This window comes from Aquila chrysaetos, chromosome 3 (assembly GCF_900496995.4).
Source record: "Aquila chrysaetos chrysaetos chromosome 3, bAquChr1.4, whole genome shotgun sequence".
Classification (NCBI taxonomy): Eukaryota; Metazoa; Chordata; class Aves; order Accipitriformes; family Accipitridae; genus Aquila; species Aquila chrysaetos.
In genome coordinates this window covers 29,181,182-29,205,020 of record NC_044006.1, presented here as the reverse complement: position 1 = coordinate 29,205,020, position 23,839 = coordinate 29,181,182, and the positions used below count along the sequence as shown (strand labels likewise).

The 23,839-nt window shown below is 40.5% G+C and overlaps 1 protein-coding gene across 1 annotated transcript; it reads right to left on the bottom strand.

Moving 5' to 3' along the window:
• Window positions 1–8,292: 8,292 nt before the first annotated feature.
• INHBA (inhibin subunit beta A) lies at window positions 8,293–23,206 on the bottom strand. Its single transcript, XM_030010126.2, has 2 exons — window positions 22,502–23,206; window positions 8,293–11,442 (listed from the first exon to the last, which is right to left on the bottom strand). Exons 1-2 carry the CDS (start codon window positions 22,887–22,889, stop codon window positions 10,559–10,561), a joined length of 1,272 nt encoding a protein of 423 aa, XP_029865986.1. The 5' UTR covers window positions 22,890–23,206; the 3' UTR covers window positions 8,293–10,558.
• Between the last annotated feature and the right edge of the window lie 633 nt (window positions 23,207–23,839).

Here is a 23,839-nt window from a genome sequence, read left to right as displayed (position 1 = left end):
ACTCTTACTGCATTTATCTTACTTCACCTTTTAACTCATTCTTAGATACTATGGATTTTGCAGAGTACTCAGATTCTTTTCTAACGTCCTGTAATATGTTTTTAGAATTAACTTGCTGACATTTCTTTTCAATTTTTCTCACTTAAATATGACTTTATGCTGCTGACCCATCATACTGGCTTTTGGGGTCTTTTTCAGTACTGTGTCTCTAATACAGTATCCTTAAATAGTCTGCAGGCAGCTTTGAAATACTTTACCCTTCCAGCTGTCCCTTTTAGTTTCTTGACATTCTCATAGGTTTTTGCAGGTAGGTAGATAGAAAGATGGACAAGTACAACTTACCTTCTTGCTGTGGCAAACCTAAGTGTGGTATAGTTACTGTTTCAGAATAATATTTTGATAATAGATTCTTGAGCCAGGTTCTGCATAGCAGTTTGCTGCTTCTCTTGTGGATTCTCTGCTTAGCTGCTCCCTGAAGAGGTCATTTGTGACAGCAAAAAGTTTAATCTCTGCGTCATGACCTGATGTGACAGTTACTGCATGGGAGTAATTGAAATCACTCCACTGTTGCTGCATTTCCTCTCCCTGCAGTCCCTCCATTCTTCCCCAGGTGCTGCAGACCCTCTCGGTACCTGGGCTGGGTTACTGGCAGGTCAGGTCTAGTACCGAGCTTCTCCTGTTTGGACCTGGAGTTTCTATTCGTAGAGAATGTCTCTTATTTGTTGACATAATTAACTGACTTATCTGATCTCTCTCCTTCCTGCCCAGACATGTGGGGGTGGCATAAAGCTCCTGTGCCTGAGAGTATTTTCTTAGGCTATGGAAATACAAATGGAGAAGCGGAGCCTGAAGCCTAAACCTGGAGCCAATTTCACCACAACAGCTGTGTACAAATGACCAGGCTGTCCACTGAAAGCGTGAGAAAGGAGTAGGATTTGCACGAAAAGGTATGCATTTGAAAGCATGACAAATTTAAACCTGATTCATACTAAGGTAACCTGCCAGTGCTGAGACAGGCCTGAATTGCTTCTGAGGGTTGTGTCATGTGCTAGAAATTTCAAAAAATTGAAATAGTGTGTTTTGTCACTTGTTAACCAATCTGTCTGCCCAGTCTTTAGATAGATTTGTGGCCTCCGTACACTCTCAGGGCGGCAAAAGCAGTGAGCGTCTGATGCCTGAAAGTGGTGCTGCATCTTCTTCCTGCATTGTGCCATTTCTGAGACTGGCATGACCCTGGGAAGGGCTATGTCAGTGAAGTAGAAGACACACAGCTCAGCTGAGAACTAAGATTTAGACCTTTAAATAGGCTCCTTATGTAGAAAGACCCTGTGAAATTGCATTCTGTAACTGGAGATTTTTCTACCTCTGCCCCAATTTAGGCTATCTTCACATTTTTCAAAGGCATTCAACTCTGATCACTCTCATATGTGGTTCATTAAAGTGCCCGCGTCATCTACAATCTTACTCTTTGCTCTTTTATACTCTGTGATCTTTCTCAAAAAATAGGACTTCATTTTACTTTCGGTTAAGCCATCCAGGTCTGTAATACCCTGCTGACTTCATTAAGATCAAGCCCAGGCCTATAAACTGCATCCTAATGCAGCCATAAGAGGCATTCTTGTGTGTGTGTAAGTTGTGGAGGAGCAGTCTGCTCAAGAGCCCCTTTAGGGACCTCTGCTAGTATCTCTTGCCAACTTTCCTCTGAATGTTTTTCTTGTTCGAATAAAGCTGCTGTGTTGTTTTTGTCTGCTGTTATATGAAATTCTGGAGGCCTTAACTCTGGTGATACACATTTCTATCTTCTCAGAAACAGAGTAACTTTCTCATGCAATAAAGACTGGATGAGTCAGACATATTAAATAATTCTTACACTGCTTCCTGATGTGCTGTTGTAATGTGTACATTGAATTTGCCACTGTTCAAAGAAAAAATATACCCATTCCTTCTCATAGTCCTCGTAAGACAAAGATACATAGGTAGTGTCTACTCATGTGGATCTTCCTCCCAACCCTTCCACTTCAGATGCTTGGAGTTGCTGGCTGTCGGAGGGGAAAGGGAAACCTCACCACTCACTCAACTCTGTCCTGCAGAGAGGATTTGGGATGCTCTAGCACCCGATGATTTTCTGCACTATTTTTCCAGTCAATGCAATTATAGCAAAACTGATGAGAAGCAATAGTAGACAGGAGAGATGTGATCAAAAGGTGACAATGTGTGATATACCTCTTTTGAAACCATGAAGTGCCCAGAGGTCATAGAAGCTGGGCGGCAGGTATTTGGAACCCATGGATTTGGTCACTGTGCTGTAATTCTATCAGCAGCATAAGGGAGGACAGTCACTGTGAGCCCTAGGCAGTACTTGAAATCAGTCTGTGGTTGTATTTCAGGGAGACAGGCAAACTTAAGTAAGAAAGGGATCACTGAGGGCAGCCATTGAGACTACCAAAATGTAGACTCTGTTAGCCCTGTGACAAGCATGGAAAGAATCATGATACACACTGAAACTAACCCAGTGATTCAATAGCCCAAGCAGCAGTGTGAAGATGTTCCTCTAAGGTAGGAAATCCACACTGAGTAGACAATATCTGTGTATCTGTTTTGCAAAGTAATTTGCTGTTATCTGCCTTTGTTTGTATATTATTAGCTTGGTGTAATTTGTTTAGGACAGGTTTTTTTCAGTTTTAGCAGATTGTTCTGCTCGTGCAAAAGGGAGCTCTTAGTTCTCCACTGTTCTTTTCACATGGGGCATTTCAACAAGCCTGTACAATAGCAACAGTTCTCAATAGCATTCTTAAAAGAAAATCAAATGGCTGGAGAAAATGGAAAAAATCTGGATTACACCATCAAGTACTGCACTTCATGTCATGCCAGAGAAAGGATAACTCCCCATTTTACACCTGAAGTGTAAGCTTCATTTATACCAGGTTAATACAATAGCAGTTGGAATCAAGTAGCCCTTATGATTTTATTCTCTTAGAGCAACTTTCAAATCCAGTTGGATTTGTCCTTGCTGGCAATAATAATAATCGTGATCATAATAAAGGAAAGAAAACAAATATTCAATCATGTCTTAATTATATCCAAAACAAAGGCTTTCTCTAGCTCTGATTGCATTGATTTGTTGAAAACTTATTCTCAGTAGGAGGAAAGCAATTCACTTCTCCAGCCTTTGTAGAAAGGCTTTCAGTGCCTGATTATTAAAAGGCCTGCTTATAGCTGCAGTGGCCTATGCTTGAACACCGTGCAAATAATCCATTTAAAGATCAACCTCAAAATTCTTGTTCCCTGATTCTCACCCCACTGGAATGTAGCAGGAGTCCATTTATCACCGTAGGAATGCAATGACTGGTGAAAACCCTTCATAAGTTCACTTTACTTTCAAATATGAGGTATTCAGATAATTTCTCATTCAGACCAGGGATCAGCTGCCTGTGATCAGGCCTCTTTGATCACTTCATCTGACTACTAATCAATTTTTAAACTAGAGCATGTGAACTGACAGCCTTGCAATTTTGTCTTGGTAAAACAAATTCTCCTTTATCTGTGTAAACATCTAATTCTGGATTTTTTAAGGGAATTGTGGTGATGGTAGTTGAAAATCTAACAGCCTGCAGGCAAAGGGAAGTTGCAGTTGGCTTTAGCTTTTGTACTTGCTGTGTTTCACAAGAAGAAGTGAACAACCTAAAATTCCATTACATGTAGGGCCATGAATTCGAATGTCCATTTAGCATAGTCACACTGAAGAGAAAGGCATCACACTGTTCAATCCAAAGAGGCACCCGCATGTTTCACCTCTAAGGTTAAATTTTTTCTGCTATTTCCCCAGCTCCCATGAATTTCCCAACCAGGAATGCATATTAAGGGACGATTACACAATGCTTGGTGAAACTCCCTTTATTTATTTCACTTGTGTTGTTGCTGCTGTTGTATAAGAAAGAGCAAAATAACAAAAAGAACAAAGTAAAATAAAATAGTAGCTGACCCAAACATTTTTAACATGTTGAAATCCCCTTCCAAATGCAAAGACTCCTTCTTTCTTTCTTTCTTTCTTTCTTTCTTCCTTTCTTCTTTCTCTTTTCTTTTTTCTTTCTTTTCTTTCTTTTTTCTTCTTCTTTCTTCTTTTTTCTTCTTCTTTCTTTCTTTTTCTTTCTTTCTTTTCTTTCTTTCTGTTCTTTTTTCTTTCTTTCTTTCTTTCTTCCTTTCTTTCTTTCTTTCTTTCTTTCTTTCTTTCTGCCATCATTTTCTCTGTGAGCCAAATGCATCTCTGGTATAACTTCACTGAAGTCACTGGACTTACACCAGAGGTGGTTTTGGTCCTCTGTCCTGGGTAAATACAGTAGGAATATATTGGTCACGCAGGCAGAGTGTCTGGCAATAAGTGCACTGAGTGGTCCTGGCAAACCAATAGGATAGATCTAAAATAAAAATCCCAAACAGGTCTTTTATTTAACATAGGGCCTAAAAATCTACCGGGAGCTGCTGAATACTGCCCACTAACTGTACAAAGTATAGGTAGCATGCCTTCCAAATATCAAAATACCAGACGGAATGCCGTGAAAATAAATAACTTCTAATATAAACAAATGAGAACATATCAAACTGTTACCTCTTTAAACATATTGTAAATAAAAAAAATACCAGTCCTTCTACACAATAAATATTAAGAAACCATTGACATAGTTGAAATGTACTCATATAAATTAACAACTTTAATTACATTAGCCGAACAGACATTGGTTAAAGCACTGCATGTAGTATGCAAAATAATAATAATAACAATAATAATAATATCAACAACAAAACACAAAATGATAAAAACAAAATAGGCTTCATAATATCTTGGCTTTCATAATTTATATATATGTATATACATATATATAGTTGTGTGTGTATATATATACTGTAGATATATATATAATATGTATACATACATACATATATATATCTTCAATCCATCATCAATGTATTGTTTTTGAAAGTATTTAAATACAAAGAAACCCATTGAGAATTAACACAGATTCACTATATCTCAAAAAATAAATAGCTATATAACTCAGAAGTGTTGTTTGTTTCTGCCCATGAAAATGTTGCTTATAGTTGTTCACAAAAGGTCAAATTACAATTTTATTTACTCATACTGAAAACTTTTTTACTCCACATGTAATGCAGTGAGAGCAGATGGGGAGTAAAGCTTTTTTCAGTGTAAGGAAAGTGATTAGCATCTGATTCTTATACTGATGCACACTATTGACATGAGGTTTAACTTAGAAGAACTTAATCGTTTCCATTACATCTCTTCTACCCACACTGTAGAAATAGATTTTGCTCACTTTATTGATGCTGACTGGTAACTTCCTAGGAAAGGACACCCTCTGAAATCAACAGCATTGCTTACAGAGTAAGGCACTATTCCACATGAGTAACTACAGACCGTAAAAATTTTCATTTTGCACATAGACTTTACAGATGCCTGAACTTCTCTACCTCAGAGATATTGCTGCTAGCCTCTGTGTGGCCTTGCGGTGTCACAGTTAAAAGAACTTGATGGCTTAAATCTCAACTAAATACAAAAAAAGGAGGTATATATAACAGAGTCCTACTTTGCAATGATTTGGTAAGAGACTGTTTCTACTGAAGTCAATGACAAAACTCCCATTTCATTCAGTTCTACCGTTTTGGGCCCTAGACAGGTATTCTGCTGTGACATATGAGTGCAGAATAATTATAAGCATCTGTAAGCATTTCCTTTTGCTAAACTCCAAGAATACAAATACATTCAGCCCTCCCAAAGAAACATCTTAATGTGCACTTCTGCCAGTTTCTTAGGCCTTGTATCCAGTGAGATTCTGACATGGAGAGGGGGGAAGACAACCAAATGTGGTCCACTGTGAAGCAAGGTTGTGGAGGTACTAAACAAATATATTTCTGTGATTAAATATATACTGAAAATAGATTTTTAATATAAACAGGAAGTAGGTTATATAGAATCATAGACTCATAGAATGGTTTGGGTTGGAAGGGACCATAAAGACTATCTAGTTCCAACCCCCCTGCCATAGGCAGGGACACCTTCCACTAGACCAGGTTGCTCAAAGCCCCATCCAGCCTGGCCTTGAACACTTCCAGGGATGGGGCATCCACAGCCTCTCTGGACAACCTGGTCCAGTGCCTCACTACCCTCACAGTAAAGAATTTCTTCCTAATATCTAATCTAAATCTACCTTCTTTCAATTTAAAACCATTACCCCCTTGTCCTATCACGACACTCCCTGATAAAGAGTCCCTCCTCATCTTTCCTGTAGGCCCCCTTTAGGTACTGGAAGGCTGCTATAAGGTCTCCCCAGAGCCTTCTCTTCTCCAGGCTAAACCACCTCAACTCTCTCAGCCTGTCTTCATCGGGGAGGTGCTCCAGCCGATCATCTTTGTGGCCCTCCTCTGGACCCACTCAAGCAGGTCCATGCCTTTCTTACACTGGGGGCCCCAGGAATATGTTAGCAGTTAAAAGCCTCTTTTTTTTTTGGTATAGTCATACCTGAAAGGAGAAGTGATTTTTGAGACTGCATGCACTTGAACAACTGTTTAAATATGGTAACAATTTCTAATGCTATTTTAAGTACATGCAGGTTTAATTAAATCAAATTATCAGGAATGCGGTGTTTTGCTGGAACCAGTCGGTCTTGATTAACATCCCGATTTCTTATTTTATTTTATCATATAGTTTTTCATTTCCCCCTACTTTAAATAACTGACCACAAATCAAAACCCCATGACTGAATCTAGAGATTGGAGGGAGAAACCTTTAAAATTTGTGACTAGTATACACACACAAATGAAAGCTAAAAAGTGGGGCTTGGGAACAGTTACTTCTTGGTTTGAAAACCTTCTTCTGTTTTTGGTGTATCTATCATGAAATATGCTCACCAAATCTAAAATCCTATTTTCTTTCCTCACTTGGAAGTTGTCTCAGGCTAATTTCATGTTTTCCAAGGCCAGTCCCCATACACCACATAAAAGCTGGTATCAAACTCAGCATCAGACTTCTTTTTAAAGGCTATTTCTGCTTTGGCCAGGAAAGCCATGAGCCTAAACTTATTCTGCTTGCAGCCAATGGGAGTTTTGCCATTGTCATTTAGGGGAAGGTGCTGGGATTTCAGGTCTCCAATGCTCTCTAACTAATCACTTTTGAGAATAATTTTTACCAACATGAGCCATCTCACCTGCTTCCCTTGCCACTACGTTCAGAGATCAACCATGATGCAAGCAGCCTGGTTTAAATAATTGAATTAAACAATGTTAAATATGGTGCCATTCATTCAAAATCCTTTCTCTCCCTTCACACTGTCCACAGCAAAAGGAACCTGTGATTCACCCTGGCTTACCTTTACTCATGTAAGTAGTTTTACTACTCTTGTAAGACCAGTAGACGTCAAAGAGCCTGTTGACATGAGTAAGGGTTCTGGGACAATATGCATCCAATTTTAAGGCCAAGTCCAAAGCCCAGTGAAATAAAAGGTACTCTCCTCAACAACTGTCACAGACTATGATGTCCCTGTTCCTGCTGTTCCAGACCCTGGCTCTACTTCTAGAAAAATGAACAGTAATTCTGCCACTTGCTTCAAATGAAGCAGGGTTAGGAACTTGGTTTGTTTAAGTTATAAAGATAAATTAGTTGTGCATCTTTTTTTTTTTTTTTTTTTTTTTAATTGTCATACTAGCATTTGGTATCCCTCCTTTTCCCCAGGAAGAAAACACAAAAAACCCAACAAACTTCTGCAAATAATTTAAATCAGAAAGCCTTGATATTTTACAGAATACTTTAGTGACAAATTTAGTGTTTACCCAATTGTTATAATTTTTTTAAATTTTTATTTTTGCAAATTGCAAACAAGTCTGTAAAAAAATGTGTTGTATAAAAAGTACATAAATGTATAACCCATTAGCTGTACTATGCAATCTAAATACTGTGGAATAAATTAGATAGAAAACTTAGCTATAAGCATGTATGTTGATATCTATTCAACGGAGGAAAGGGCTTTTTTTTTCTTTCTTTTTTTTTTTTTTTCTTTTTTTTTCTTTTTTTTTTAAATCTCTATTGATACATACAAATACTGACATGCGCCCATGCGCACATACATATGCACACACAGAGAACACCCACGCACACATGCACACACAAACAGTTTTGGCTGACAAAAAATGAAGGCCCTGATTACACTGTTTAAACATGGTTCTTGCCATGAAGGTGCTAACACGCTATCCCTAGCCAATGTGACCGGGTTAAATTGTGCTATCTTTTTTTTTTTTTTTTTTTTTTAATTTTTCTTACAGACTGTGCTCTCAACAAGGTGGGGAGCCACATTAGCGCTTCTTTCCGTGCGAGGCATTTTGAAGCCTGTCCTATCAGAAGACAGCTAACAGGGGCTTGGTCCTGCAAACCTGTGAGAGTCTGAAGCTTCAGGCTCAGGGTTACCAAACTCAGTGTAAGCAGGGCCTAAAGGTTTCTCCCATTCCCTCTTATCATCTCCCCCTACCCAAAGACAAATGTTGTAACTTTAACATTCTTTTAAATATGACAGCGATAGAATTTTTAAAAAAAACTATCTACCTATGCCCTACGGGTTGGACCCATCAGGTTAGGTGTTGACACTGAAAATTAGGTCTTACAGGTAACGCGCAAACCCATTAAGAGTTGTCATGCTAGAGGGTGGTGGTTGAGACAGCCAGTCTTTCACCGAAGACTGCGTTTCAAACAGAAATCCTACCACAACTGCCATTTTCTGTATATTTGCAGGGGCGATGGTGGGCAGGGCCCAAAGCTGCTTGCAATTTTACATCGAGACTTTCTAAGTGTACACCAGCACTTTAGGTTTCTCTCACACAAATACCATTTTGAACGTGTAGCCTCCCACTTGGTAGTAACAAACAAACAATCTTTTAACATAATGTGCTTTGCACACAAACATTCATTGTTTTAAGAATATTAAAGTGAAGCCAGAAGTGCTTATACCTTGTGTATACATACATATATATACATACAGAAATATATACATATATATATGTATATCCCTTGTATAAAGTTGTTTCCCAAAAATGCACAGTTGCTGTGCATCAGGGATGAGTCTTAGTGTTGTACATGCAAAAGAGTACAGTTATACTTAGATGGACCTTGGATCTGAGCACATTGGATCCAAATCCCAGGGCTTTTCTGGGCTTACTTCAAATGGCAATTTGCTGTTGAGGGCACTATTTGAATTTAACTGGTTAACAGATATTCTAGCCTGAATGTAATCAACCCACTGACCCTTAATTCAAACCCTAACTTATTACAGGTGAATGGTACCAACCACAAACAGACTTTTTAGAGGCTCGCACAAATGTCTTTGGTGTATGTGTCTATTCATTTTAAGGTACAAAATAATAATAATTATTATAATAATAAAAATAGCTATTTTGTGTGCTGTAGCAGTTCTTGTATAGCTCACAATAAGTGCAGCTCTCAACCCCTCCCACACCCAACCACCCTCCCTTGCAAATATTTGTTAAATAAGGATTAGACAGGTCAGACACCATTGTAGTGCAAATAGTAAACGATTAAAAATTTTTTTTTTTACAAAATATAGAAATGTTTGGCTCCAGTAACTGGACAAACATGTTCCTTTCAAGTATCTCTCACTGAAGAATTTTTTTTAAAACAAGTTACTTCCATTTAAAAAAAAGTCTTTCTGTTTTTGTTTTTTTTTTTTGTCTTTCTCTTGCAGGTAAACAGTTTCAAACCAACTAGGTTGCATAGTTCTAACGTTGTAAGCACCTTTACAAAATGTAACTTTTATTCTTTCATTCGTTCTTTTTTTAATTCTGTTTTTTCTTCATTTTTCTTTTTTCCTTTTTTCTTTTTTTTTTTGTAAATGTAGTGCAGAAGATGAAGGTGTATACACCTGCACAATATTGTCCCTTTACCAATGTTAAGTATATGTATGTATGTAGTGTCTGTATGTATAGAGATCTGTATATAAATACATAGCCATATATATACCCACAAACACTACATACCTACTCAGTTCCTCGGTAAATTTTGGGGGAAAGTGCCAGTGAATGTAGTGTTCATACACGTGGCTTTTCAAGGAATTTCAATGACATTTTGGACTTAGTCCAAATTGCTGCAGATTAGATGAGCTGCTACCACTGCTTGAACTGATGGGTGACTAAGGGAGGGAACATAACTCCCCTAGTCATAACTAAAGTTTAGTATACTATGTAATAAGATAAGGAGCATACTGAAAGGAAGGGGAAGTCCCCAACCCATACCGCCATTCAGACGTATCTCATTCAAGCCCGGGTTCATGAAGCTTTCTTCCTTTTTACAGCTGAAGTCTTTCCTGATCCTCCATAAGTCTTTTTTTTTTCCTTTCTCTTTTCTCTCTCTGTTTTTTTTTTTTTTTTGCTTTTATTTCCGATGATTGTTTCATTCAAAAAAGGCTATACCATGTCCGGTCTTTCCTCTTCTTGGGCTTTTGATACATTTTCTTCTCAACGAGAAGGGTCTTGCACACACACGCATCTATGAACAGCCACACTCCTCCACAATCATATTCTGTATGTCTTTCTTAATGATGTTCTGGCCGTCGTCATAGTAGAGCATGGACATGGGCCGCAGCTTGGTGGGCACACAACATGACTTGAGGTTGGCAAAGGGGCTATGGCCCCGCATGCGGTAATGGTTGATGACAGTGGAGTGAAAAGATAACGATGAACCAGATGTGCCTGCTATATGGCTGGGGCACTCTCCTTCGCAGTAGTTGGCATGATAACCTGTAGGTGCAATGATCCAGTCACTCCATCCTATGTCCTTGAAGCTGACAAAGAACTGCTTCTTGCAGCAGATGTTGACTTTGCCATCACACTCCAGGCCTCGTCTCCGCCGCCTGTGCTGGCGGTCCTCTGAGTGCCGGGCAAGCATCATCAGGAAGGGCCGATGTGATTGCTCCTTCTCCTCTTCTGTGAATTCTCCAGCTTCCTTTTCTTTCCCTTCCCCATCATCTTCCTTTTTCTTCTTCTTGCCCAGTAGCACCAGGCTGGCTCCAGTCTCTTGGCACAGGTCACAGGCAATCCGCACATCCAAAGAGCTCTTGCCTTGGTCCAGGAGTCTCTGGACACTGCTAGAGACAGGAAAGATGTGCCAAGTGCTCTTACGGGTGTCCACTGCCTTTTCCGAAATCAAAGTCTCACTCCTTTCACCTTTCAGTCCCCTGTCCTCTGTATCTTCTGCTCCTTCAGAGTTGCCTTTTGGCTGCCGCTGCTGTTGAAACAGGCGGATGGTGACTTTTGTCCTGCTCCGGTTGGCCTTGGAGACCTTCAGGAAGAGCCACACTTCAGCATGTTCCACCACCGATAATTCACTGCCTTCCTTGGAAATCTCAAAGTGCAACATTTTCTTGGCTGTGCCTGATTTGGTAAATGGAAATAGACAGGAAGAACTTGTTAGTATGTCTGCTTGCATTCTGTTAAAGAGAATTCTGTTACTGTTGCGACAGGCATGAAGTTCCCTAGGTTTCCTACTTGGATCTTTACATTTTTATGATTATTCTGTTCTAACCTCCCTTCACCTCATCCCCTCCTCAGTTTGTCTTTTGTGAAAATTCTCTCTTTAGGAAAGTATTTCTTTGCCTGTTGTTTTCCGGTATTGTATTTTAACCAAAGCATTTTGTTAAAGTAATTATATAGCCATTTATGTAAAGCATCTCACGGCAAATAACCATCAGTAGCTGCTAAGAGTTCATTTGCCTAAGCTTTGTCATGACTGTTACCTGAAAGGCAAAAATGCTTTTGTGATGACAGTCCACGACTATACGTACCGTACGCATACAAATCTGCACCTAATAGCTAAAGTTACGGAGTGAGTTTCAGCCCCACCAGTTCTTTGGCAATACTTTGGAAATTATGTGGGAATGAGGTCTGCCCTTTCTCCCTCTGTAAAATGCCATTCTTCATAGGCATCTTAAAAAGAGTTGTAAATGTCAATTGTTTCAAAACCAAAGAAATACTAAAATATGAGCCTCAGCTTTAAGAGGTTTGCAGAGTTATATTGTAAAGAATTGCAGCAGGCAGACTCTTCATCCTGTGAGATGTTAGCTGTAGATCCTGTTCTTAATTTAACACACTGTACTTGCTGTGATTATAGTAATGGTGAATACACTGAGAAATGAACTAAAGAACTGTATAATTATGGGGATGGTTCTCTGGCATAATTGTATCAACTTGCTGAGATGTCATGATGATGATTATGATGGTGAGGGGGTGTTTCTCTGATACAGAGCTCATATCCCTGGCAGAAGTTGGAATGAATAATGAGGGCTGTTTAATGATTTGATCACTAGAGCATGAAAAAGTTAAGAGAGAATGAATTTGCTGGGGGGTGGTGGTGGTATTATTTTTTTAAGAGAGGTACTTTTCTATTTTCTTGACAAAAGAAAAAGCCATGTTGGCATCTTTTGTTCTTTCTCAGCATGGAGGCCAGGATGGACTGGGGTTACAGATTTGAAATGCACAGATATCTGACCTTAGTGAGACAGAAACAGTATTCATAATTATCATTTTGGCATTGATGTTATTCTTGAGCTACCCATAGTCGTTGACCCAATTCTCTGTGCAGTGGTTCTGCTTGTCAGGGAACCAGAATTTTGCACCGTAAAAAGGGCAAGTGGTGATCAAAACTGAAGTGGTTGGACGCATACAGGAAAAATTGCTCTCATAGCAGCAACGCTCTCCTCCTTGCTTCCTGTTGCCACTGAACTCCACTAGTACAGGCTCCCTCACCATCTCCCTGCTCCCCTGTTCTAAGGTGAGGCAGAAGTGGGGCAAAATCACAAGAGACATCTATCCTGTATTCACTTGCAAATTCAAGAGTTCCTGGCTTCTGAAGTCTGCAGGCAGGCTGTGCTGCCCTTTGAGCTACCTGTTGCTTTCCTTCTCTGTGAAGTCCTGGCACTGACACATTCAGCTTTCCCTGGTGGCATTCCCAGGTCAAAGAGACAGACGTTTCTGAATTACAGTGGCCAAAGGGCACAGCGTTTTGTTTTTGTTTTCCCTCTAAGTGAGAGTGTGAAGCCGTAGACTTTAACTGTCACTGAGATAGGGAAACACATGGTTTGTGTTAACTGCTTCTCACAGACTTTGCTGATGCCAGTCTCCAAAGTGAGTTACATTAATTTCTCAGGGAGCTACAAGAACTGGTGGGACTGTGCCTTAGAAAAGGAAGTGGCTTATAGAAAAGACAAGAGCAAGCTGACCAGTACTGTGAGGCACGGTAGAGTTACTGTTTTTCTATTACTTTTTAAATAACTTTCATTCAATAATGACTGAAAGTTCATTAGTCAGTTCTTACCAGCTAACATCATTTTTTTCCATTCTGGAAATGAAACTATGGCAAAGCTGCCAGCTGTGTTGGAGCAGAGGGCAAGTGATAGGCATTAATCCCACTCCTGCCTGGGTTCCAGAGCATGAGGAGATGTACAATGACATTCCTCCAGTCCAAAGGAAGTCTGGTCTAAGAGGCTGTTTGCCTTGTACATAGGGATGTTATAAAGAGAGAATTCTCTCTATTATTCTCTATAAGAACGGATACTTCTAAGGCCTGCGAGGACCATCCATCCAGCCTGTGGCTTCATTCCCCCTGACTCTCTCTTCTAAAGCAAGCTTCTAACTTTAGCTTATCCCTTTCCTTGACACAGTCCCAATAAACCCTTTCTGAGAGGGACCTGGGCTTCAGGGGAACCTGAAGGCAGGTGACCTGCCAGGAGTGGGTTGCTGCCTCCAAGACTCTCCATCCAACCGCTTCTGCTTGCTGTGCCTACCCAAGGAAACCTTGGGGGAAAAAAGATGGTTTAGCCCAAGCTGTAGAAAGTGTTCTGGCACCAGCAGCCTCTTCCCAGCTGCTCTCTTTCCCCAGAGCTCACAGTGTGGTGCAGGGAATAGGCACATATTGCTGGGAAGTGCAAAACTTATTCTGTGTTCCTGAGGTACCAAGCTGGGCACAGACAGTAGTTCTGGCGCTAGGAAGGATCCTGTGCATAAGCAGATCGGCCGTGCTGGACATGAACATGGAAAACTGGCCCCGTCACGTACTCTGAAGAAAGCAGCCGGGGTGTGCAGACCTGCTTCAACAGGGGAAGAAGCTGTATGGCCCCATCTGATCCGAAAAGCCAGACAGGCCTGCGTTACAGAATAACCTAATGCTGTTAAGTGCTAATGCATGACATTTCACATTCTGTTATTTCCATGCTAGTAAGAGTTGAAAATAGTTATGAAGTGACATCTCCTGTCATGAATAAATATTCATATTACCTTATGCACTGGCCAGAAGTGTAGCAATTCAACCAGTCTTTTTGACAGATAGTACTACATGAAAGAAACGGGACCTCAAGAACTCTCTTAACTAGTTTTTCATATGCTCCTGTATGTGTGAAAGTTGAATTCTTCCTCATTACTAAAAACATTAGAATAGCATGTTGAAAGTACCCGAGTACTTGCTTTTTCTTCACTTGAGGGAAGTGAGCTTGAGCAAGGTATTATAAGACATGTCCTTATACAGGGATAACAGCCTCCCTGTTAGGTTGTTAGCTACTGTAACAGCCTCTCTGGATGTGGCTAGCTACATTTTCACACACGAATGGTCAATTCAGATCCGAAAGAAAAAAGATGCAGGAAGCTTGTATGAGCCTAGTATTTCTGGGTGAAACAAAATCCTAAGTCCTCAAACCTGCATAGCTAATAAAAGGTTTTATAGCAATTAAAAAACCTTTCCCTTTCACAGATCTTTTTAGGAGGAGACTGGGAATGGTGGAAAGTTGGGCAGAAAAAGCATGCTTTCACGTTAGGAAAAAACGAAGCTTTTCTGAATTCTCTCCACATTCACAACTAGTTTGTTACGATCACACAGCACAAATGCTATGAATCCTGCAGTCTTTACAAGGCCACTATGCTCAGACAAGCTCATTTTGAAATCAGAGCTTGGCCTGTGCTAAAACTGAATTGAGATCTCTGGATCTGACTTATTATGGTTAGACATTCATTTTATAACAGGATCTTTATTTCCAAAAGGTTCGGTGCTACAATAAAATAAATTCTTCAAGGGTTCTGAGACAAAAAAAAAAAAAAATGGCTGTATTTAATTTTCTCCAAATATTGCTTAGGGATTTAGCGGTCTTTCCTTTTTGGTCCAAGTTAATGACCAGGTTCAAAGCTTTGGAAATATATACTGTTCATCTAACTGAAAGTAAAAAGGGGACCTTCCTGAAAGTTGGAAATGGTACCACTTCCATAATTACACTTTGTTTATCCTCTTGTCCTGCCTTTTCATCTGCCACAGCTGATTTGCAAGGGTCTTTTTCCATTTCTAATCATCCTGCTCCTCCTGCCTGACTCCTGTGGAAAGACCCACAGCCCCAGCAGCAGTAATGCCTTCATCACTTCCATGCTCATATAAACGGCGATGTCAACAGCCTGGATTGTTATCATAGCAGAAAGCAGCTGAAAAAGGAGACGAGGGATTACTTTGGGCCCCCTTTGATTGCTTTTCCTCATCTCCCCTTCCCAAAGCCTTGGAGAGGCCACCTCTCTGCTTTACTGCTGAGCAAAGTCCCTTCCAGGAAGAGGGCTGTGACGCCGAGGGAGCAGTCTAGCAGCGCGAGTGACACCAGCAAATGCTGTGAGAAATGGTTAAAAATACAAGCCCTAAGAAGTAGTGCATATATGGTAAAAGTTTTAATGGAAGGAGTTACTGAATGGAAAGAAAGTGTAGTATCAGTATATACAGCATGAGAGTTTGCTCGTATCTGTTTTTCTCTTCAGTGCTGCTCGCACACCTTTTTAGGAGAGAAACCCGAACGTGCAAGCGGAGGGGCGCCTGCACAGGTACCCCCCTCCCCACCCCTGGAAGGGCTGTTCAGGGCTCACGCGTGGGGCTCTGCGCTCGGAACCCCCTCCCACGCGGCGCTGGGCGCCGGGCACGGTGCGGGAGGCTGTGGAGGGACTGGCGGAGCCCGTGTGGGCCCGGGCGCGGGGGGACTGGCGGGGGCAGCCCCGCGTGGGGCAGCTCGTGCTGGGCTCGTGGCAGGAGCCTGCGGCTCCAGCGCGCTCTTCCTCTGAGGCTGAGGATCCTTCCTTCGGTATCGCTGGCTTTAACGATGCAGTCGAAGCTCGTTTATTGGCAATTTGCAGCGGGATTCAGGATCGAGCCCTGTTAGTTCAAGCTATACACGTATGCTAGGTAGGGTCTAAGCTAGGCAATTAAGAGGATTTTTTTTTTGAGTAAAATGCTAAGATACTTAAAATGACTTTTTTTTTTTTTTTAACCATATGCTGTTAAATGATTAAGGCTGGTTTTTTCGTTACGAAAGTGATTATCCTTTCTGACATTATAATGTGACTTATTCTTAATTTCTCTTAAAACACAGCATTTGAATTTTCCTTTGAAAAATGCTCACTGTGTAAGAAGGTGCTGTTACTTTAAATTTCCATGCTTCACCGCTGCTTAATTTTGAACCGTTTTTACGTTATACTGTAAGTGAACTGTTTTTCCATACAAAGCAAGCTTTTTTTTCCTTTTTTAGTTGCTAACTTTACTACCGCCTATGTTTAGATTTGGGGGAATTTGTACTGCGTGCCAATCTGTAATTACATTCAAAAGCATCCTTCTCTTCACTTCTCATTTCCGTTCCCCAGGAGACAGAAAAAAATAGGTTACTAGAAAGGTTCCTCTAAAGAGAGCGAAGAGAAGAGCATGGTTATTGAGAGATAATTGCTCAAAATGTTTACTAATGAGTGACCACTAGAGTTAGATGAATTGTTCACAGCATAGAATTTATTCAGTGAATTTAGCACTGTTATCGTCTGGCAATTATCTCCTAGGCAGACTGGTTATTACAAATGTGTTATTACTGTGATTAGGCAGTGGCCATTTTTGTGAATGCATTTCAGCCTATGGATCACTGGCAAACAATTTATTCCAACTACTCATCACCCCTCATATGTGACTGGTCATCCAGGTTGCGTACTTTCGTTCCTGCTCCCTGACTGCCTGACTGCTGCCTCTTAGAAAGGGAGGAGCAATTATGACACAAATAACAAACACCTTATCTTTATGTTCACATACTCTTTGCTGCCAGCAAAAGGATATTTTTGTTGTAAGAAAAAATAAACCAAAAAAGAAAACCAGGAAAACGAACTACTTCCCAAGCATTTGTGGGGGAAAAAGCAGCATCAACCTTATTTAAATACCTTTTCTTGAAAAGTTAACCCAAAGGGGCATTGACAAGGTCATTCAGAATGTGAAATAATTCACTTGTGGTGAACCTTGACTCTCCTCTGCTATTTTGTTAGGAGGGAAGCGCTTTACATCCACAGCCTAGAGTTATTTCCAAATTGAAAGCCCTTCCCCCACATGGCTTTAAATATTTAGAAACAAAAAAGGTGTTTGTTTGCTTGAAGTTTTTTGTTACTTGATTTTTGCATTTACGTCTAAAATAGCTCAAGCGAAATTTAGGGTCACGTGCACCAATAACACAGTTCAAGGTAAAAACAATACCAAGTCTTTGTCTTTTATAAAAGAGAGAGTAATTTTTTTTGTACATACTTGTAATAATTTGTTGTAAATTCTAAAATTAAGTGATCAGAAGCTGCCAGTCTGTTTTCATTAAAATATTTAATTTCTGTGCATTAAGGTGCAAATCCCAAGCCCACTGAAATGAATAACAGAACCTCCAATTGCTTCCGGTAGACTAAGCTTCAATCGTAAGTCAATCTTTCAAAGCTCCGTTGCATTAAATGAGATTACCTTTTCCTACCCATATAGACATATCTAGATACAAGAACTCCTCGGCAGGAATCATTTACGCATACGCAGTGTAGATACATCCTGCACACAGGAGAGCACATGAATGCACATACATATCTGCAGGAATCTATTCATATTACAACAGTGCAGGTACAGCTACATGGGTATATAAGCATGTCTGCCTTGGCATACCCATACATATGGACATACATGCGCTTATACACACATACTGGCAAATGCATACTCAGATATGCCCATCTGCATTTGTGTACAAAAACTGTGTGCATGACTACACACAGAGATGGACGCATACAGTACTTTCTGTCCCTGTCTCTCTCAGGTATCTTTTTCTAATCTGGTTCCCACCATCTCAGATTTGTTTGTACTTTCTCAAATTGTTCTCAGACCAACCAACCTCCCTGAATTCTCACATGTTGTTACAATGAAACAGATTAATACAGAATGGCTTTCTTCTTCTGGAATTAACTTGCTTTCATTTGCTAAACTTGAAATCTTTGATATAGCATGCCAAAGTAAAAAAAAAAAAAAAAAAAAAAAAAAATCAGGGGAAATAGGGTTGTTTTCTAAAAGCCAAGGAGATTGCATTAAAAAAAAGATGTGAGAAAATCAGCTCAGATGATGATTCACGGTCACATTTCTCAGTATTTTGTAAAAAATAATAATGATAATTTCTGATCTCTCTAGATTTCCAGAACTTCTAGCATCCATCAGTTTATCTTTTTCCCCTTTGCCTTTGCCTGTTTCTTTCCTGCATTATTTTACTTGCAGTCTTCCACTCCGGTGAATCTCTGCCTTTTAAATAAACTAGAAGAGAGAAACAAGAGCTCCACTCAGAGAAGGTACAGATAAGCGTAAAGATCTCTGGGTTTCAGGATCCAATTATGTAAAATAGGAGCTTGCAGGAAGGTTGCCTTGTGTGGAGCAAAAAGCCTTTGGAGTGTGCCCTCTCGTGGCCATTCTTTATTCAGCACGGATACCTGTACCATTAAATGCATTTGTTTTCAAAAGAAAATTGACGAAATGATTTAAAGAGGCATTAGCGACCCATCCTTTTTTTTCCTCCTGAACTGCCAGCCTGGCTGTAGAGGAGTAGGTATCTTCCCAGGAAAAGGCATGAGTGTGTACACACGTGTATCTGCACATGAAAGTGGACATCGCATGACCAAGTCAGTTCACCTTGAATTCAGTATGAAGTGATACAAAAAGGTAGAATTGGTCTAAGTAGCTGTCAGACTTCTCATTTTTTTCCTGACAGTTCTCCTAACGATAAGCCTTTGGATTTCAGTATTTCCATCCTGTAATTCCTATCACCTTCTCGAGGGCTGAGGTTAGCAACCCATTTCATTGGTAGTTTAGTTGCCAGGATCAAGTTCACTTGGCAAAATCCCAAGTCTGCCTAATAAGCTATCTACGTAAAATAATGAAAGAGTTAGTAGCCAACCCTATTTTATGAGCATTGGGTATCTCAGTTATAGAACCTGTTGGATTTGCTTGTCACAAAATTATATGACCCCTCTCCTCAAAAGTCTATTTTTAAGACCTTGAAGTAACCCACAGAGCTCTGGCACAGCTACCCTTGTAGCGCAACTAATCGAGGTCAGTAATCTTAGTTTGATATGCAAGTAGAAAATCATTTTCATGTTTTACTTGTAAGAGTGCCAAAGGACAGTAGGGTGCATTTGTAAACTTTTGCCCAATACTCGCAGTCATTAGTTTTGCAAAGATCTGCCTGGATTTGTTAGCTGTGAAAACTACCTGCCAACTATTTTGCTGATTTCCTGGACATAACTACACCTGTGCTTCGGACAAGTTCACTGCATTTAGTTTTCCCTTTAATTGTCTGAAGCCTGTGCTCGTTTGAATTTTGGTCTATTTTAGAAAATAGCAGTCTCAAGCCAGAGCCACGTGCACAGGGCACTATTTGTTCATTCACTCCATTTCATTGTATGTCTGAGGATACAGCTGATGAAAGATGGAAATACTACTTTTTTATGAAGGCAAGTAGTAAATGTGGCTTCTGAAAGGTAGGGGGAATGGCTGGTTTATGTCAAGTCATACCCAAAGGAAAAAACAGCCTAAAGTCTTATTTCTCTTTCCATAGACCTTTATTTGATACAACGTGAGATGTTTCCATTCATTTTCATTGATTTCCTATTGCCCTCTTTCGAAACAGAGTGAGTTTCACATTCAAAGCAGGAAGAATGTTAACCTGACTGGGAGAGAAACATGTTTATTCTCTTGCCTGGTGTTTTAAACTTATCCAAACTCTTCCCAGTTCCCACAGAGTGAAAAGTAGGGACTGTCCATGTGGCTGTATTCTATTCCTGTCTGTTTAACTCATACTTCCTATATGACATGTCACTTGCCTTCTTTTTGCCTCACTTTCCTCAACAGGAAAAATAATACTGCTTTAATATTGGACACACAATGCTGCTGGTGCGTGAGTGGGAAAGACGCCAGGTAGAGTTTACTTAAGTTGTTGCAGCATTGGCACCTGTAAAGTGCGATAGATCCTCTGATGTTAGCAAGACACCAAATATGAATGGCCATAGATGAAAAATAAGATTTAGCAGTCCGAAGTTACTCCACAGAGTGGAGTTATTTCCATTATAAGCCCAAACCCTAGAGCTCAGTTTCAAGGTTGCTAATTGCTCCTCCCTCCTCCCAGATCAAAGCCTAGCAGGTATGGGAAAGAGGGCCGGAGCAGCCCTCCTGCCTCAGTGCTGAGCGTGAAGGTGGAGAACAGCGGCAGGGGACAAAAGGCATGGGAACACAGCGGATGCCCCTGTCCTTCAGCTGCACATAGCATAAGACTGCTTAAATTAATTTGGCTAGCAGTGGTAGGACAGCGCTATGTAAATCAAACTAAGTGACGTGTTAGTGTTGGGTAGCTTGCGGCGGGGGCGATCAGTGGCTGGACTATTGGCCAGCGTGTGGGCAATGGCATGATTTTCTCTGCTCATGTGACCCCGAGAGCCAATGGCTTCAGGAGCCGCCGTTGGAGGGTGTCGTACTGAGGAGGCATATATCAAATTCCAAATTCCTTTGTGTCAGAGCTCAGGAGAGACAATAATGTGTTTACAAATGATTGGGACTCACACAGTGAAGAGAAACCACTGCTCATGCCATATGTGTTTCACTGTGCTCAGAGCGAGCTGCTGAAAACCAGGTGGGGAATCCGACTCATAGACAGCTTAGAGATTTCCTTGCTTTTAAAAACTAATTTCTCAACTAATGTTGAGCTGCCCCTGCTTCTAATGACCACTGGCATTGACACCTTCTGCCTGCTTTCTGAAGTGGAGGGGATGGTAAAACTGAAAAGCCTGAGCTTTCATACTGAGAGAACTGATAATGTGTATATTGACAAGGACTCCAAAGGCAAGGGCTCCTTGTACAGTTGGAAATCGGACAGCCAGCAGGAATGTCTGCTCTTAAAAGCATGCACGCTTCTTGTGCATGGCTTCCCTGCAAACAGAACATCTGAGTCAACAGGTTTTCAGGACTGGAAACTCTGAGTGTTGTCTTAATTGTTTATACTGCTGCAGCAAACTTTAAACTAAAATGCTTGGAGTTCCTTTGCATACTTTGCCTACCATATGCTGTACCAAACAAAACAATGACATTCTTTTAAAACCGTCTTGGCAACAGGAAAAATGCTTTGGCTAGACGGCATCATAAAAAGTTGCTGTTAGTTAGATGATAGAATTATTGCAAGATACTGCTATTGATGCATGTATAAACATACATATATTAACAGATACATATGCACATACATATACATTGAATTAAAACAGGTTCTGGTCCTATTCATGTAGGAAAATACAGTAAAGTACAACTTTAGAGCTGTTTCCTATAGGCAGTTGATGTGAATCTTAAGCCATTACTTAGTAAATATCTATATTCTGAGCTCTTACTGTATAAGAGTTAGGGAAAACAGAACTGTGAAAGAGTTCAAAATACACTCTACCAAGGTTGCATTTTTTTTTGGCAGGAGCATTTTAGGAACAGAATCTTTTTTTCCAGTATGCAAAAGTCTGCATTACAAATTGGATCAGCTACAGCAACTTGTCCAGTTCTATTGAAGTCATCTGACAGTCCCTGCAACTCTTTATTGCTGAAGATGCTGTGTTAAATTAAAAAAAAAAAAAACCACAAAAAAGCCCTTTCACTTCTAAAAGTTAAAGCTGCTTCATCTGATTTTATAACTTCCACTATAATTTTTACATGAAAGGATTGTTTCTCAAGTAGTTTGCAGCTCACTTTCTGTCTTGATAAACTCCCGAAAAGGCTTCAGCCCTTTTTCTTTCACCATCAGCTCTGCAATCCAGTACTTTACTGCAAGTACTCTGGCTTCACAGGCACAGTTTGGAGGATCCCGCTGCAGCCTGACTTTCTGCTCAAGATTGGTTAGAGAGCTTCCTCCCTGTGTGGCTGTCTGTGCTCAGCAAGTGTAATCTGTAGCCAACACTAAGTCAGAAAAATCAAATTTCTTCAGAGTCCTGTTCCCCCCATCCCATTCCTCCTTTCTCCCTTCCCCCCAAGTCTCATCCTACAGCCTTGCAGAAAACATTATTGCTGAGGAGAAGAAAAGAAGTTAATTGCAGTTCTGGCACAAAGGATATTTTACAGTTTTGTTTTTCAAGCACTCACCTGATTCTGCAAATGTGATGATTTCTGAGGTTTGCTCCACGACTTCATTCATTTCGGCTCTTCTTCCAACATCATCCTCTATTTCCACATAACCATCCTCTCCCACCTTTCCCACATGGAGTTTTTTGATGGCATTTAAAAGTGCTGCCTTGGGCACCGGCTGGGTGATATTAGGTCTGTCCCTCAAGTGCAACATGTTCAGTATGTGCTTCTTTACTGCTTCCACCATCTCAGGCTGTGAGCTGGGCACATCCTTTGAGAGCGTGGCAAGGGCACATGATGGACAGTCAGTGACTGAACTGTGCCCCTCGGATCCTGGGGTTGGGGAACTCCTCACTATAATCCAGCAAAGCACCAACAAAAATCCTCTCTTCCAAAGCAAAGGCATCCTGGCAGCAAAAGTTGTTGTGATTCCCTTTTTAAAAGGCCCTGCTTTTCCTCCCCCTTCACGCACAGTTTTTTTGGGGCTGGTTTGGTTTGTTTGTTTGTTTGTTTGTTTTTCCTTCTCTTCAGCAAATTCTCTGGAACAAGAACCAAAAGTTTTCTGTGAAGTTTTGTTTGCAGGTTCCCTCTCTGAATGCAATAAGTGCTGTAGATGTTTGTGGCTGTCAGGGAGAAGAGTTCTGACTCTGTCTCAGAGTAGGAGAGAGACACAGAGAGAGGGAGAGAGAGAGAGAGGACGGATTGGCCTAAAGTGAGTGAGTGAATGAGAGAGGGAGGGAGTTTTGTCTGTGAGTAAAGGCTATGATTAGGAAGGGGGAGGAACAGGCAGGCTGGCTTCCTTATGCTCATTGCTCCCCTAACACACACCTCTCTTCAAATATCACTACTCGTGGTTTCTGCCCTCCCCCCTTTCTAAAATCTCTTTTCATTTCTGTAAATTTACTCTTTTTTTCTTTTTTTTTTAATCTCTGTTTGACCATCCTGGCTCCCCCCAGCTGTCATTCCCCCCCCCCCCTTTTTTTTCCTTTCTTTCTTTTTTGTTTTGTTTTGTTTGTTTTATTCCTTCAACAGTATCGCTGACTTAACTAAACAGAGGAAACATGAATGAATGAAAAGAGTGAAACCTTTTATTAATGAGCACCTTGCTCTTGGTCCTGCCTGATATTGTTAGAGATAGCAGGAGATGTTAAATAGCTTATGAATGAGATGGGGATGAGGGCAGGGGCTCTGAATATTTTGGGCAGAACATTATTCTGCCTGGAGTAGAAGAGAAAAGATCTTTTCTGCTCAATTCTAAATGCTAGAGGTTATCAACACTGGCAAGAGATCTGACGGGAGCAAAATAACACTGTTGTTTGAAGGGCTATATAATACATGATACACTCTCCAGCTGCA